The following is a 16742-nucleotide window of genomic DNA, read 5'->3' as shown; positions in this document are numbered from 1 at the left end:
GCTGCTCAGCTCTGAGCCTTATGCCTGCCACTCCTGGTGCTCTGTATTGCTCTCACTAGGGCTATAGCTTACAGTAGGGTCTATATTTCCTCCATGTTTTACAGTACTGGGTGTTATACTTGAAGTCTTGAACACTCACTGACACAACCTAGTTTTTAGCCACAGGCATGAAGGGAATAGTATTTTGTAGAAGGACCTGTTCTAATCAGCTTCTCAGTTGCTCTTCAGTTGCCCTTATGTATTTTTTCTATTTGTAATGATAAGAAGTGGTAGATTAATGACATGTAGATCTTTTCGTTAACGTGAGACAACGATTATCACGAAACGATGGTTTAAATGTACGATTTGTCCATCAACTAAAAAGCCCATTTCAGGTGATATTGCCAGGAAAACTGAGGGTAGCTGCCTGCTTGGCCCTACAAACATAGATAATTTGCACTGGGGACGATAACTTTTTTTTAACCTGGCCAATCAATTTTTACGTCTATGGGGACCTTTACTGTCTGGACTGCTCTGCTTATTCTTGGAAGTATTTATGCTCATACTTTCATCTATTAACCTTGGGGTTTGGGTGAAGACAACTCTTGAGGCTCATTCTCCTCTATATCAACAACGTCTGAACTCATCTTAATCACAATAGGAACCATCTGGCTACTCTAATGGTATATCTGCCATGACTGATGAAACTGTTTGTCAAGCACTGTGGGTCCTAGAGCTTTGGGCTCTCTTCTGTTACGGCAGCCAGTGAGTTGGATTTTACTGGCTTCTAGAATGAGTATTAATATGGGAGCTCCCATTAATAAGAATACAGATATGAAGAAACATAACATACCAGAATTAGCCAATCGCTTTTTGGGCATTTCAAGGAGCCATTTATTGTTACTAATGCGAAATCAGTTGCAGTAATGTGTATGGTGCACAAAATTTGTTTAATAATTAGTTATTGGTTGCCCAGGGACTGCTCCCATTTTTGTACCTAGCACTAAGCTCTGGGTAATTCACCCACACACAGCTTTTTGGTGCTCAATAATATGGCAACACCTGATGCTCCAAAAAAAAGTATAGCGCTCACCGGGAAATCATTCCTATATTGGTTGCTGGCCTCAGGTGGAAAAAGGACCAGTGGCATACAGATGTGAGTGTAAATTTGCATGGGATGGAGGAAAGCAAGTGCATGAATGTTAGAGTCAGACATGGTAACTCACCTTAACTTTTTGAAAGATTTGCCATCTTCTTACCCAGTCACCCACTGTCTTCACATATTTGTGGCCTGGGTGGAACATTTGCATTAGTCATACACCTCTGAATTGCCACTTAAATTTTTCATAAATTAACTTTTAGTAGGATGTAGAGAGTGACATTCTGAGACAATTTGCAATTGTTTTTCATTAATTTGGTGTTTAATTCAGCAACTCTCCAATTTGCAATTTCAGCTAGGTTGCTAGGGTCCAAAATTTAATAAGAAACTACAATATGAATGGGAGAGGGCCTGAATAGAAAGATGAGTAATGAAAAGTAGCAATAACAATATTTGTAGCCTTACAGAGCATTTGTTTTTGAGATGGGGTCAGTTGCTGCTATTTGAAAGGTGGAAAAAGTCAGAAGAAGGCAAATAATTATTCTATTATTCTATATATGCTCAAAGTTAACTTAACCATGAACCACCCCTTTAGCACTTAATTTCTTTAGACTATTCAAAATTGGAGAGAACTTTCCAGAAGCAGACATCATTTGCCCAAAACCTATCCAGTACAAAACCACAAAGAAGTCAGTAATGTTGCAAATATACAGTCCATCATTACAAAATATTTTTATAGCAGATGTGTGACAATGACAATAAAGCATGTTCAATCTCAAAGGTACAGTTTGTGTACTCAGTATTTTAGTTTCACAGCTGCGGTAGACAAAGTTTTCATGTACCAGCTGTCAGAGACAAGATTTATGTTTTTATTGCACAGTAGGAGCCACACAACCTAGGTAATTATTTGAATAAGATTACAATTACCTTGTGATTCAGTAAGAGTGCAGTTCATTGCTAAAGTAGTGAAGACAGGTAAGGCAAGATGTCCCATGTGTGGAAATGTGTATGTGTCCTGTTGTTCTTTTTTAATTCTAGGAAATTGGATTACTGAACATTGTACAACGCTATGTTTTCTTAAAGGGGTTGCTTACCTTTGAGTTTACTTTTAGTATTATCTAGAGACCGATGTTCTGAGACCATTTGTGATTGCTTTTCATTTTGTATCATTTGTGGTTTCTGAATTATTTAGGTTTTAAGTCAGCAGTTCTTTAGTTTGCAATATGGTAGCTAGGGTCCAAATTACCCTAGCAACCATGCATTGAGTTGATTAAGAGGCTGCAGTATGAATAGGAGAGGGCCTGAATAGAAAGAGGAGTAGTAAAAAGTAGCAGTGACAATAAATGTGTGCCTTACAGAGCATTTGATTTTATAAATGGGGTCAGTGACTCCCATTTAAAAGCTGGAAAGAGTCATAAGAAGAAGGCAAATAATTAAAAAACTATTAAAAATAAATAATGAAGACCATATAAAACGTGGCTTAGGCTGGACTGTGTGTGCTCTTCTTGTGCTGTTTTGTGCCAAATTCTCAATTCACAAAAATATCAATGTGGAGCCTGCGTAAGTCCACTGTAAGTAAATAAAGGGGACTGCTAAAGGGAACAGTGACAACCAATGAGGCCTGTATAGCAATGCTTTGTCATTTTTGCTTCTTTTTCTATGCACTTTTTAAAACCATTTGTGCACTGCACGAAATTCTTTGTGCGCACCACAATTTATTGTGTATGCCGACATTACAATTTGTGTGTGCACATGGGCGCACAGTTTACAGGTAACAGTGGTATTGAAATGTGGATTTCATAGTTGGATACTAAATATTTGTATACCAATTATGAATATAATAAATTCAATAGAATAAAGAATATAATAAAACTGAAGCAGAAACTATAAACGGGGAGTAGACAGAAGGCCATGGACCCTGGTGCAAAATATGGTGTTGTGTCCCTTCCTTTTAACTCTCTTAAGGCCTATGATTCTTTTCCCTGTTTGCTTTCCTCCTTTTCACATGCTCTCTTATCCTCTACATTAGAGCATTCTCCTGAGCTATTTCTACCTTAGCACTTTCCTCCTCTCCTATTGTGTCATTCTCTCCTGTCTACCATCCTGTTATTCTCTTTCTCTTTTGTAGTTGCCCTGTCTCCCTTATATCCAGTGCGATGCCATGGTATGCTCTCTCCTTGTAAATGTTACTGGTTCTTCAAATTGACAAACTGCGCAGAAGTATTTTATTAATGTTATAACCAGAGATAAACTCTCATTGTCTGTTTGTTCTCAATTAATTAATACGGATGCTTAAATGCACTGGATCTCTAATAAACAGGATAGACAAAGCTATTTTGGAATCAGGAAGGATATTTTTTTCTCAGTTAGGATTATAGTTCATTACTGTAATAAATGGTTTAATTGTTTGACTGTGCTCGCAGAAGAGCCCAATAGTTTGATTCCAGTGCATTTGCTCACGTTCTAAACTGAAAATTTGCCCAGTTTTGAGCAAATTCGCTGCTTGTATAGACATGAAATCTGCCAGCAATGAATACACTAAATTCACAATGTTTGGATACAAATGAATATAAAATCCTCCATACGCCTAACTTGCCTATTACATTTGGAGGGAAAAAAATAAAAATTAATCAAAAAATGCGTCACTTTCAGCTGTTGGGGGTTTTCACATGATATCAATGGCTCCGATTTGGTGGAATCCAATGGAACTGAAGTTCTGATTTTATGTATCCCTAAATTGATAACAAAATAGCTTAAATGCTAGGGCCTGATAACTGGAATTAATATAAAGAGGAACCAAAACAAAGATTACTGCTGAGCAGAGTATGAACTTCCCCTTCAACCCAATCACATGCAGAGAGGCGTAGCTTTGTTTACAGACAATTTGAATATCCTAGCACATGATATAGTGTGACTGAGCCCTGAGGCAAGTGCCTACCATACAGTTACATTCGCACAGACTTCTGTGGATATTTACTGTGTACATTTCGATTCAACCCATTCTCCCCCCCCCCCATAACCCATAAATCCAGTTTTGCGCTTCCATAACCCCCCGTCCCCTCAATCCCTGGTGCCTCCCACAAAGGGCACATTGCTTGCTCACTTGCTGCTGCTGGGACACAATTGTCCCTTAGTTATTATCGGGTGTCTCCAAACCAAACAGTGCCAGTAAGTGCCATTGATATTATATGTATGTTTGAATATCTGATTGGGCTGCACAAGGAAGGAAGCAGGATGTGCAGCACCATTACAGGAATTCCTTAAAATCCCAATGTAACAGCTAGGATTTTTTATTTTTATTTTAGTCAATTGATTTTTTTTCTGGGGTGTCCACAAATATACCTGTATTTCTGCTAAAACGTATGCTTTGCTGGGAAGAATTTCTATAATAAACTGAACCAAAATAGAACAGGGCTAATAATAATGCTACTAACACTAGCTAAAGTCCTAGTGGGCTTATATAATTATTTAGAAATGTTTGCATATAACTGCTACTTTGTTTCTCCCTCCTTATCCAGTGCAGGTAGACTGACAGACATACCTATGAGCTGTTACTGCTGCAGGTGGAATGAGTTCACACGTCACGCTGCTTCTTATTCACCTGTTAGACAAGTATCTGGGAAAGTTACCAGACTGGTTTGCACCACTTAGTCAGAGGGAGAAAGGGAAAGAAAATAAAGGAGCTTTATAGGGAGAGGACGGTTTTGGAAGTGTCAGCTCCCCCTGTTGCTTTGTTTAGTACGCTCCAGGAACTGCTATTGGAGTCAGAAAGTTGGGAGCTGCTTGTGGAGTGGAAAAGGAAGGAACAGGTCCGGCATGGGTGGTGTGTGTGTCACTGCTCCTTGTTTGCGGCTCACTGGATGACATGCTGGTAACATTTGCCAGCACTCTGGAATTATGTCTGCACAGTTAACTCTAAAAGAAACTATGGACGAGCAAGGCGAGGATTTATTCACAGATGTGGAGAGTGATGCATTTGTCAATGAGAGTCATGGAGGGATGGCTTTCCAGCAAAACTTCAGCGCCTGGCCTGGTGCATTCCAAGTTGCTTGGCCACTTACCAATCATCAGGATTTGGCAAGTGAAACCCAAGACAATGGGACAAGTGTTGGAGATGATATCGAGGTCTCCCTCTGTGATTACCAGCAGCAAGGCCGCAGTCGCACATCATCCCTAGTAAATGGGTTACTTACAGAACTCTATGATACTTATCGTGGTGGGACAGGCTATTGCTATTTTCGCCAACAGGACAGTGTGGACAGTTCGACTGAAGCATCTGGATCAGATGCCTTCCTGAGCAGGAGCAACCCTGAGTCTGGATTCCTGCAAGAGCTTAGTGAACGGCAGAGCAGCAGGTACCAGATGCAGTACCTGAGGCAGAAAGGTAAGTGTGAAAGGTCTCTGTTTTCTGGTGAAAAGTGCATTATGAATGAGCTATTGAAAAAACAAAGCAATTCCTGCAGCTAAAATTACAATTTGTGACCCTGCAGCTCTTGTTGAACCCATAAGTCCTGCAGTTGTTGCAGAGCTGGAGGGCTGCAGGTTACATTTCCTATTCTACAGACACAAACATTGTAATAATCCTAAAACATGTAGATATACTGTATAGAATGGCATGTGCTGCTCACTAGGTCTTAAACTGGCCATAGATGCAAAGATCCAATCGTACGAATCATCGTACGATCGGACTTTCCCATCTCCCGACCCGCCACTAACCATTCAGATCAAAGTCTTACCAGTCAGATTAGTTAAAGAACAGATCAGCAATGGTCTGCCCCGACAGCAATCGTACGATATCTATGTCCGACCAAAGCTAGTGACAGTCTCCCACTGAAAATCGTACGATCGGCAATACACGCAGAGATATTATCGGCAGCCGACAGAAATGTTCTAACCTGTCCAATCGACCAAACGACCGATCTCCGCCGGACGAAAAATGTCGGGACTCTCCACACACGGTCCGAAAATCGTACGAATCCTCGATTCGTATGATCAGATCTTTGCGTCTATGGCCAGCTTTACTTGTACTTGCTTGTTTTCTTGTTCTTCCAAGAAATAAGTATGGGAATACAAAACAAAGAAAATGATTTTATATATCTTTATCATAAAGATGGTGCAGAAAAATAAATAAAAGCATTTAGAAAAGTAATTTTTAGACATGGAACATGTGTCCAAGAGGTGAACTTCCCCCTTCTTTGGGTGGTTATGCTTCCATGTCTTAATAATATTCTATATGCATGAGATTATACTATATGACATATATACACTTATGGGAAAATTGCAGTGCATCTGTGCACTCCAATTGCCCCTGGGTTATGCATACAGTTAAGTTGAAGGTAGTGAAGCATTTGTTAAATATAAGGACCGTATAAGACTTTAAAGCTTGGACAGAAAAAAGACACAAAGCTATAGGTGGAAGACTTTAAAGCTTTTAGACAGTAGCATTTTAAAGGGATTTGCAATGAATCATTTTTTTTTTTTAAATATTTTTTACCTCAGTTAACAGGTATTGAATAGCAGTTCCTAACTGGTTGCTATAGCTTATTTACCCTAGCAACCAGGCAGTTTTTAGACTTGATCAATATAAGTAGACAAACTATTAAAAATAAGATTAACAATAGAATTGAAGCCATGGCTATTACATGTGTGAGAAGACTAGAAATCTGAAGATTCAAAGGGGCAAATTCACTAACAATCGTAGTTTCGCCAGGCGCAACTTCGCCACACTTCGCCAGGCGTAGTTTCGCCAGCGCTTCGCAAATTCACTAAAATCCGAAGTTGTGCACAGGGTTAGCGTAAGGTTGCGAAGTTGCGCTAGCGTTGATTCACTAAGTAAAGCGAAGTTACGCTAGCGAAGGCTAATTTGCATAGGGCGCCAAATTCAAATTTCAATGGAAGAATACGCATCAGCACTTACTACCCAGGCGTAAGGGTGTGAAGTAACACTAGCGAAACTACGCCAGCGTTCTTTAGTGAATTTGCGCAGTAACGAAAATGACAAACGCTAGTGAAGTAACGCTAGCGTTCGGCGCTTCGGCGCTTAGTGAATTTGCCCCAGAGAGTTGTTCATGCCATGCAGTAGTACCCCAGTAAATCATTGGTGAACTTGAGATTAGGGCACATCATACGCATCACTTATTGCAGAAGGGGATTTGACTTGTGATTTGTCCACCAATGATTAGTACATTGAATGGGTTTAAACTTTTACAAATAAACAGGTAACAGGAGTTTCAATATGGAGTATATGGATGTCAGTTGAGTACATGTGGCAGGATTGCTTGTGTGGGGAAGACTATATCAATTTTGAAGTATAGTACAGGTATGCGACCTGTTATCCAGAATGCTCGGAACCTGGGGTTTTCTGGATAACGGATTTTTCCGTAATTTGGATCTTCATACCTTATCTCTACTAGAAACATCACGTAAACATTAAATAAACCCAATAGGCTGGTTTTGATTCCAATATGGATTAATTATATCTTAGTACAAGGTACTGTTTATTATTACAGAGATAAAGGAAATCATTTTTAAAAATGTGGATTATTTTATTATAATGGAATCTATGGGAGACAGCCTTTCTGTAATTCGGAGCATTCTGGATAACCAGTTTCCTGATAATGGATCCCATATCTGTATTAAATCTTTTTACAGCAAGATGGCAGAATAGACATAACGGCAAACTTGACATTTGTAGTTTCCTTATGGAGGTGACAGAAGGGTATGCACAATTTTGTCTGCATACTTCTGCTGTCTGTGGGAAGTCTTGCAGTTACTCTGTGCATTCCCAAATATATAGAGGGGGACATTCGTAGCTATTTCAAGAGGATGTTATTTAAATTGAAATTGTTTTTTTTATGCCAATGTTTGTTTTTATGTTTACCATGATGATGAATGTGATTGTGAGTTTGACTGCTCTTAACTCTGCTCAGCTGATAATTAATAAAGGAGATAAAACATGAATCATTTTTAGCATACTTCCCTCCACAAATATAAAACAAGCAAAATATATATTACCTCTTACTCTTTCTGCAAATTTCAAATATGATCAAACCATTTAATACAAGCAGCATTTCAAATGGTGAATCCAAATTGTAATTCTGGATTGAAACATGGATCATCTTTGCATCCTCCAATATAAAACTATATGGCCAAGCCAAAGCAAAATCACACATCCTCTCAATAAAAATAATTTTTCAAGCCCACAGGAAGTGTAGGGATAATGGTAACATTTGGCTTTGTAGACTTGAGTGAACAAACTTACCAGTGTTCTAAAGCTTTGCTACAGGTTCTAGGAGGGCTTATATACACCTATCATACAATTTAATATTAGGTCCATAAAAGAGAGATAAAATGTAAACTTAATATTATTTACAAGACCATATGTTCTGAGCAAGCTTTCTTATGAGACAATAGGTATGCAACAGTGTGTTTGATAAAACAAAGCCCTTTCGTGCAAGATGCTTTTTCCATTTAGCAGCAGCTAACAGTCAGACCACTGTCCACATCTTTTCTTTGCATGTGGCTGGGAGCCAGACTCACTGCTTATTGTTGCAACGTAGGTACAGAACATACGTGCTCTCACCAGGATGTCAAGGCCAAACATGAAAAGACGCATAATACAACTCCAAACACCAACCTGCCAAGCTTAGTGGAAAAATAAATGTGTTTTGTTGAAGATGTAGGGAAAAATACTTTCTGCTTCGCAAGGAATAGCGTGTGTGCTGCAAGGTTGTTGCATATGGATTTTGAGGGTGAGAAAGTATTCATTCACTGTAACCAGCTTTTGAGAGAAACAATTGTTTAATTCCCTTTCAAAGAAGGGCTGTCACATTTCCTTCACATCTACTACAAACAACATGTTCCTGTTTTATACAGGTTTACTCTAGGAATTGTTGTTTGCCAAGCTAGAAAACTGTGACTTTGGCATCTCTTTAGGGTGGTGGCACATGGGTAGATTAGTCAATCGGCGACAAATCTTCTCTACTGCAGGCAACTAATCTCCCCAAAATGCCTTCCTGCCATCAAGAATATGAATTGTTGAATTGAATCGTGAGGCAATTTTGGGCTACTTGGCAAAACAGAAGCAATATGTATGCCATCCCGCTGGCAATTCGTATTCTTGCTGGTGGAGGGCATTTGGGGAGATTAGTGGCCTGAAGTAGAGAAGATTTGTGTCAAGGCCGCCGGGAGCGCATAACACACCGGCGCAAGCACACCGGCGTAAGGACATCAATTATGTCACTTTGGCACCAAATTTGAATATAAAAAGGCTCCCAGGATGCCAGAATGGCGCCCAAGAATAGGTTCTGCTTCCCTGAACCTGGGTTTCTGTTCCAAGCCTTGATTCCTGTATCCTGTACCCTGATTTCTGCACCTGCCTTGGTTTTGACCCTTTGCCTGGACACCTGCTTACCGATCCTGATCTGCCTGCCTTTGAACTCTAGCCTGTACTCTGATTATTCTCTTGCCTAACCCTTTGGATACCGCGACCTTGATCCCTCAAGAAGACTTCCTCCTTGGTCCAGACTGTCTCCCTGGAGGGAGCTCCCGGCTCCCTGACAATTTGTCGCTGGGCAACTAATCTCCCCGTGTGCTACCACCCTTAATTTGTAATGCCAACTCCTGACCAGGCAGTGTTAGGGTCCAAAAATCAACTCCCCATTTTTCACTTGTCTTACCTATGCAGGTCTTACATTCTATGCATGTGCATTAACTGAATTGGATCATTGTCTTAAATATGTAATTGGGCTTGAGAGGTTGCTTATAATTCTTAGAATAGTCCTACATTTTTCTTGGATTGCATGGTCTATAAACTTATGCTGGGAATATACAGTGGGCCTTTGAGAAGGGTGGGACATGTCAACCTTCCCAGTTTGCAGTACCTCTCAGGCATCCTGCAAAACCAGCAGCACTTCTTATGTAAATGTATGTCGCACAAATAACATTTACATATTGAAAAAGCAGAGAAAGACACAAATTAAATAAGTAATCCTTTGAATGAAATACTTGTTCAGGCACTTGAAACACCAGATGGGAGATTAAATCCCTACCTGTACAGCTTCATTTTAATAGTCTTACATTCTTACAACATGACTCATGATTCTAAGTGCAGAAGCAAGTGCAAAGTGCAACTTTTGGTTGCAAATATCCATCTGGACTTTTTTTACCTAAAATGTAATGTTTGCCGAAAGGAAACAAATTGGCATGTTATTCTATGCTGATACCTGTGTCAATTTGTCAGAATGTGTTAGACCAATTTGAGCTGCCCAATGGGGTAGAAGCAGTGCTCCATGCTGCTCAGCCATTCGAATCCTTAATCACTAATGCATATTGCATGCAGAGAGATTATTCCATTGCAGAAAATACATTGTTCAAAACAAGTTAAAACACTGTACTAGTACTGCTATTGCCCGATCTAGTCTGTGATTCTACTTATCATATCGATAAGTGCAAATGGTTTAGCCATGACCGATCTTTATGTTATGGTCATTTGTTGGCCTTACAGATATTTGTCTTTCCTTATATATACTGTCGGTATAGTGTTCCTCATGTTTATAAACTGTATAATTAATTCCCAAGTTCTCACAAGCCATCACGCGTCTGAACTCGGGCAAAGGGCATAAATATTACTAGGGATGCACCAAATATACTATTTTAGGATTCAGCCAAATCCTTTGTGAAAGATTTGGGCAAATACCGAACCAAATCCAACCCCTAATTTGCATATGCAAATTAGGGAAATGAAGGGGAAAGCGTAAAAAATATGTCGACTAACTTGTTTGTGTGACAAAAAGTCACATGATGTTTTGGATTCGAATTCAGTTCGGCCAGGCACTTCGATTTGGCCAAATCTGAATCCTGCTGAAAAAAGCTGAACCTTGGCCGAATCCTGAACTGAATCCTGAATTCGGTGCATCCCTAGATATTACTGTTACATCCTCTGTCTCTATGAAAGTCTTTCTGTCCCAAAAATTAGGCAGTGGTGAGGAAGCTGGGTAACACAAAGGGGTTACACAAGACTTTGGTGGATCCCAGTACAAGACATTAGGTGCCACCTGCTCTCAGATCAGTTAAGACAACAGCTATGCTCTGAATCTTAGTGAGCCTCAAAAGTCTAGTATCATGGGTTTCTATACTGTGTTGAATCAGTTGTACAGGCTGATACATTAGATAGCTTTAAGAAGGGGTTGGATGGCTTTTTAGCAAGTGAGGGAATACAGGGTTATGGAAGATAGCTCATAGTACAAGTTTATCCAGGGACAAGTCCGATTGCCATTTTGGAGTCAGGAAGGAATTTTTTCCCCCTCTGAGGCAAATTGGAGAGGCTTCAGATGGGGTTTTTTTGCCTTCCTCTGGATCAACTGGCAGGCAGGTTAAAAAAAAAAAGTCAAAAGGCTGAACTTGATGGACGTGTGTCTTTTTTTCAACTTAACTTACTATGTTACTATGTTTCTCTTTATATACTATATTCCTGTCTCTGACCTCCTGTTGGTTTTTTTTTCTATCCTCCCTGGCAGTCTCTTTTCCCTGTGCTACTAACCACAGAGTTGGCAGAGATGGGAAGCAAGGCAGTTGTGAGATTGAAGCTTGGAAAATATGTTTTAGATGCAGTCGTGTATGACTCTTAACTTGCAGGCTGTACAACTGGATGACCTTTGTGAATGTATAACTGAAGTGTGTATGTGTATATATGTTTATGAAGGTGATAAGTGATCACTTTATGTAGCAGCTCATGGAAAACTTTAGTCAATCAATGCTAATTCTGTAAAGCATCTTTGTGTTTTCTTGATGGTCTGTATAAGACTGTTGGTATACAATTGTAGCACACATATCAACACTGTATACTTCATAATAATGGATATTTTCATTAGAATCTTCATTTTTGAAGCTTTAAGAGCCTTCATTTATTTGGTACATGTTTCATCCATTAAGTAATTGAGCATTGAATTTTAATTCAAATGATGTGCCTGACTTGAAACAGAGCCTCTTCTAAACAACATACTGTCGGTGACTACATTATTGCAAGGCTCTATGTTAGAAGGTCAGGAAATTATCATTTCACAATTGATAAATACTCATGTCATGTTAAATATATTTTTCTGAGAAAAATGCTGCTGTAACCATGACATCAGAAGACATGGAGAAGGTCACCATATGTTAACTAAAACCAGTGATTTATCTGCTTGATACACATTTAGACAAACAGTGTTTGCATTATGAGTGCGTGTAAGACAACTGGAACCTGGAAAGCCTCTGATGCCTGTACTGCTGAAGAACATTTTGCAACAGTTCCAGACCTTTAATTGTGTCCGGAAGCTCAATTCTTTTATTTAACTCCTTTAATATAACAAATACATGTTACATGGTAACCTACGGTAATTTTAATAGTCCTCTACGGGCTGAAGTACACTGAAGATTTGGTAGGATGGTGTCTGATTGACAGATCACATTCTACAAGTGTGCAACTGCATCCGACATTTCTATCTCTTACCATCGCATGCGACTTGTTGCAGGTGTTTTGTCGCAGTGCGTCGGATCGTGCTGGAAACGTCCGTGCAGTCCTTCCCTAAAGTAGTGATTCCCAAGCAGTCACTTTATGCCCCCATACATGGGAAGATATAAACTGCTGACAGATTAAATTGGCAGCTTACTGCCCAGTTTATGGGGCCCTCTGATGGGCTTCCCAGATTGATATCTGGCCAAAAGTTGGGCATATGTAGTACAGCCGACCTTAAAAATCCCGTCGGATTGCGGACCACATCGGTTTGTTGATGGGGTCCTCAATTGAAACTCCAGTTTTCGCCTTGTTGTGATCCGATCACCTGTAGGTGTGCATATCTGGGAGAGATCCACTCGTTTGCCAAGCTTGACAATAGAGCAGATCTCCATATGTATAGCTAGTTTTAAAAGCAACACGGTTCTTGCCACACCCTCCAAGTGGATTCAAAGCTCCCGAAACCAATGAATTGTAGAAATCACTCTCAGCTTACCCTCCTCACCCCCAAGGAAACTTATGGAAATACACTTGGCTGGATATAAACGTTTTTTGCAGAATTTTGCTTAATCTTTGTTCCGCCTAACCAAATCTGAACCTATAAATTTATGTGACAAATTTTTGTAGATGTGTAGATTTTGTGATTTGTTTTATTCTAATACGAAAACTAGGGTTCTGGCTAAGGGGTCTTTCCCTAACTTGGATCTTCATGAATTTTAAAGTCTACTAAAAAATCATTAATAAATGAACTAAAACCAATAGGGTTTTTTGCCTTTAATAAGGAGTAATTATATCTTAGTTGGGATAAAGTACACAGTACAATATTGAAATATTGAATAATTTGATTATAATGAAGTCTATGGCAGATGACCTTCCTATCATTTTGAGCTTTCTGGATAATGGGTTTCCAGATAATGGATTCCATACATAAAATCCCTACATAAACTATATAAGTTGCATGCATGAGCAGCGATATTCTGCAGCAGTAGGAGAAAGCAGATTTTAGATAATTAAAGGGGACATATTGTTTTAAAAAATATGCCATTGCGTTATACTTCTGTAAATATGGAAGGAATGTGCTATGTGCTGCTTTATTGGAACCTCAAAATTTGTCTTGGGGAACTTTGATAACAGAGTCATTTTTAAAGATTATGATCATTTTTATCCCAGATTGAAATTTATACAATCCTATTCATTGTTGCCAACAAATTTATGGGGAATTAGAGTTTTATGCTATATGTCCCCTTTAATGAATCTTTGTATATTTAATGTCTTTGAAGTATCCACACCTGTGCAGAAAATATCTTGTTTGTGACATACTGTAAATGCTTGTATATTAGTTGGCAATACTATTTTCAGTATTTTGGTGGAGACAAGAGTAGAAACACATGCCTCCCAATAATTAATGGGTGAAAAGAGGGACTTAGTGAACTTCTATGCATAGTGAGGTGGTGAACTGTTAATTCATCCCCATTTAACAAAAGCATGTTTCTTTTAACCAGATGGTAATGCAGCTCCTTAAAGGGGAACTATCTTCAAAATAAAAATTTAATATAAGCTTCCTCTGAAAATAAGAAACTTTCTAAATACAATCCATTAAATATTCTGCATTGTTTCTGAAATAGTCTAGTTTATATTCACTATTCCTCTCTCAGCATCTGTTCTGTCTTCTTGCAGCAGTTAGGTGTCAGTTGAATGATCCAATATATCTCAATTTATTATTTCAGTATGCTGAAACTAATATTAAATTTTCATTTTTGCGATAGTTCCCCTTTAAGTAAAGAATCACAAGGTGTGCTTTCCCCCACCCAAGCCCTTTCATGTAGTGCATTCCCCATCACGTTACATACATGTTGGTAGCCTGCTATTTCCCATGGTACTGTGAGGTATCATGTTCCACACACAGTATTTGGTCAGGCCCCTACATCCTCTCTGCACTCTGCCCTGATGTCATGTTACAGTCTTCCATTCTCAGCATAGAAACAAAATCAACTCTGCACTCGTCTGACTTACTCTCCCTCACTCACTTACTTACTTCTCAATATTCATTACAGACCCACTTGCAGATCCACACAGCTTTTCTGCACTCCCCTGGTCCAGACAGCAATCAAAATGTTAGATTTAAAAACATAAAAGATCAGTGTAGCAAAATCTCTTGCATATTATTTAAGTCATGAAGTTCTGGTACAAAAATGCTTACAAAGGGCAGTTGGAGGTGGTTAAATGCTGTCAAACATGTGCAACTTTTGACATTAGCCTTGGTCTGGGGCAAATTATGGACCTTATATTATGGTTCCTGAAATTAGTATAGTAATGTATTACATTAGTGTTTTAGTTTGTAGAATTAAATACTCTTATTTTGCTATTTTCAGTTTCCAATGAGTTAAAAGCCATAAAGGAAGAACTTAATCAACGCATTGCAAATCAGTCTGCTAAACTGCTGCGCCAAGTGAAGCAAAGGGATAGACTTCAACACAAAGTGCAAAAGAATTGTGACATTGTTACTGCATGTCTACAAGCTGTATCACAAAAACGCCGTAAGTATTACCTATTCATGTATTGATAGAGAAGACAAAAGTTATGTTCTATGAATGCTTGGCTTAAATAGTAACTATCCAATGACACCTCCCACTATGGTATTTTAAAACGAGTCACATGACATGATCCCATATAAGCAGTTAAACGAGTGTTTTACCTTTGTGTTAACTTTTAGTATGCTGTAGAATGGCCAATTCTAAACATGGTCTTCATTATAGTATTTTAATTCGTTGCCTTCTGCCTCTTTCCAACTTTCACAGCCTCATTGACCCCAGCAGAAAGGCTACAATTTTAATGTTACTTTTTATTATTTTTCAATGTACGTCCTCTCCAGATCATATACCAGTCTCTTATTTAAACCACTCCATGATTGCTAAAGTAAGTTTAACCCTAACAACCAGATACAATTCCAAACTGGAGAGTTGCTGGACAAAAACAACATACTCTAATAAAATAAAACAAAAACACAAATAATAAAAAAATGAAATTGCAAATTGTCTCAGAATATTACTCTTGTTCTTAAAATGAACTCATAGGTAAACAACCCCTTTAAGCAATTGTTCAAGTGAAATGGCACCAAAATGCTGAATACAAAACCAATTTAAACGCGCCACCAAAGATGAAGGTAGTATTATTCCGCAAGCTACGGGCAGACAAGTGATAGGAAGTGTGAGATCAGAAATCCAGCCACAGCATGCCTCTTTCCATCTCTAACTGCTTGTAATTAGTTGAGGCTGGAGCTCCCTTGCCGACTGCAAACATCCCACTAATTCTCAGATGGTTTGTTACACTAAAAAGAAAAAGTCCACAAGTTCTCCTGAAACACTTGAAACAAGTTTTGCTCAAAGCCATGCCCTACCACTTCTTCAAAGTGTTTATTCTAGACACTTCTTCAATCTCAAAACGAACCAATAAATAGGGTGAAGATTTGACAGATGATCAAACGTCATCACAAGGTTGCTCTTCACAAATATTACAGAAATTAAATAGTTATTGATGAAACATAATAAATGCACAGCAGCACAAATACATTTTTGCAGGTAATAAACCCTGTCTACTTCCAGTTGTAAACAGCTAAGTGAAATGTTGCTGAATTAGATTCATGGGGCACTTACACAGTTAGACTGTCGTTGGATTTCTGCCTTAGGCAGCCTATTACTTATCTGCCCATAGCTTCAGGAAATAAGTGTTTTCAACAAACATTGCATGCCTGTGTATTTCAAATCAATCAACACCCATAGACAGAATCTTGTACATTCAAAAGACCCAGTACTTAAGCAAAGTAATGTGGTATAAGCTGTCTAGTGTATTGTATCATGTACAGATCTATACATTATGGAGACTAAACTGCTCAGTAAGAGTATGACCCAACATATGAGGGCTAATTTTAGTTTGACAAACACCAGACTTTGATTTCTGCAAATTTTGCTGGCCATTTATTTAATGCTGAAAAAATATTCAGCTTTATCATTTGAGGTTGTAGGGAGAAAAGATTCTTAGACTGACACCACTTAACATTTCCATATTTCTTCTGTTGCCATGCAGCCATGCAGAAGATTATGTAAGGTACAGTAAAAACTCAACAGAAAGAATAAGTATTATATTTCTGAGTGCCTAGTGAATTAGTATTGG

General features: G+C 38.7%; 2 protein-coding genes across 5 annotated transcripts in view; one reads left to right on the top strand and one right to left on the bottom strand.

Moving 5' to 3' along the window:
* Positions 1 to 4737, bottom strand: part of gns.L (glucosamine (N-acetyl)-6-sulfatase L homeolog) — a 32528-nt gene extending 27791 nt beyond the window's left edge. Inside the window, exon 1 of the mRNA XM_018252421.2 lies at positions 4620 to 4737. The gene's annotated coding sequence lies outside the window, so the exon portion shown is untranslated. The remainder of the gene's footprint in view (positions 1 to 4619) is intronic.
* An 88-nt stretch (positions 4738 to 4825) lies between these two features.
* The window catches only part of tbc1d30.L (TBC1 domain family member 30 L homeolog), a 39674-nt gene continuing 27757 nt past the window's right edge, over positions 4826 to 16742 (top strand). For 2 of the 4 annotated variants that reach the window (XM_041584811.1, XM_041584812.1), the window contains exons 1-2: positions 4826 to 5462; positions 14945 to 15109. In XM_041584811.1, coding sequence (XP_041440745.1) covers positions 4976 to 5462; positions 14945 to 15109 — 652 coding nt within the window. In that variant the 5' untranslated portion in view covers positions 4826 to 4975. 4 annotated transcript variants of the gene reach the window in all.

This window comes from Xenopus laevis, chromosome 3L, assembly GCF_017654675.1.
Source record: "Xenopus laevis strain J_2021 chromosome 3L, Xenopus_laevis_v10.1, whole genome shotgun sequence".
Classification (NCBI taxonomy): Eukaryota; Metazoa; Chordata; class Amphibia; order Anura; family Pipidae; genus Xenopus; species Xenopus laevis.
The sequence above is the reverse complement of the archived record's forward strand: the minus strand, read 5'-3'. Positions and strand labels throughout refer to the sequence as shown.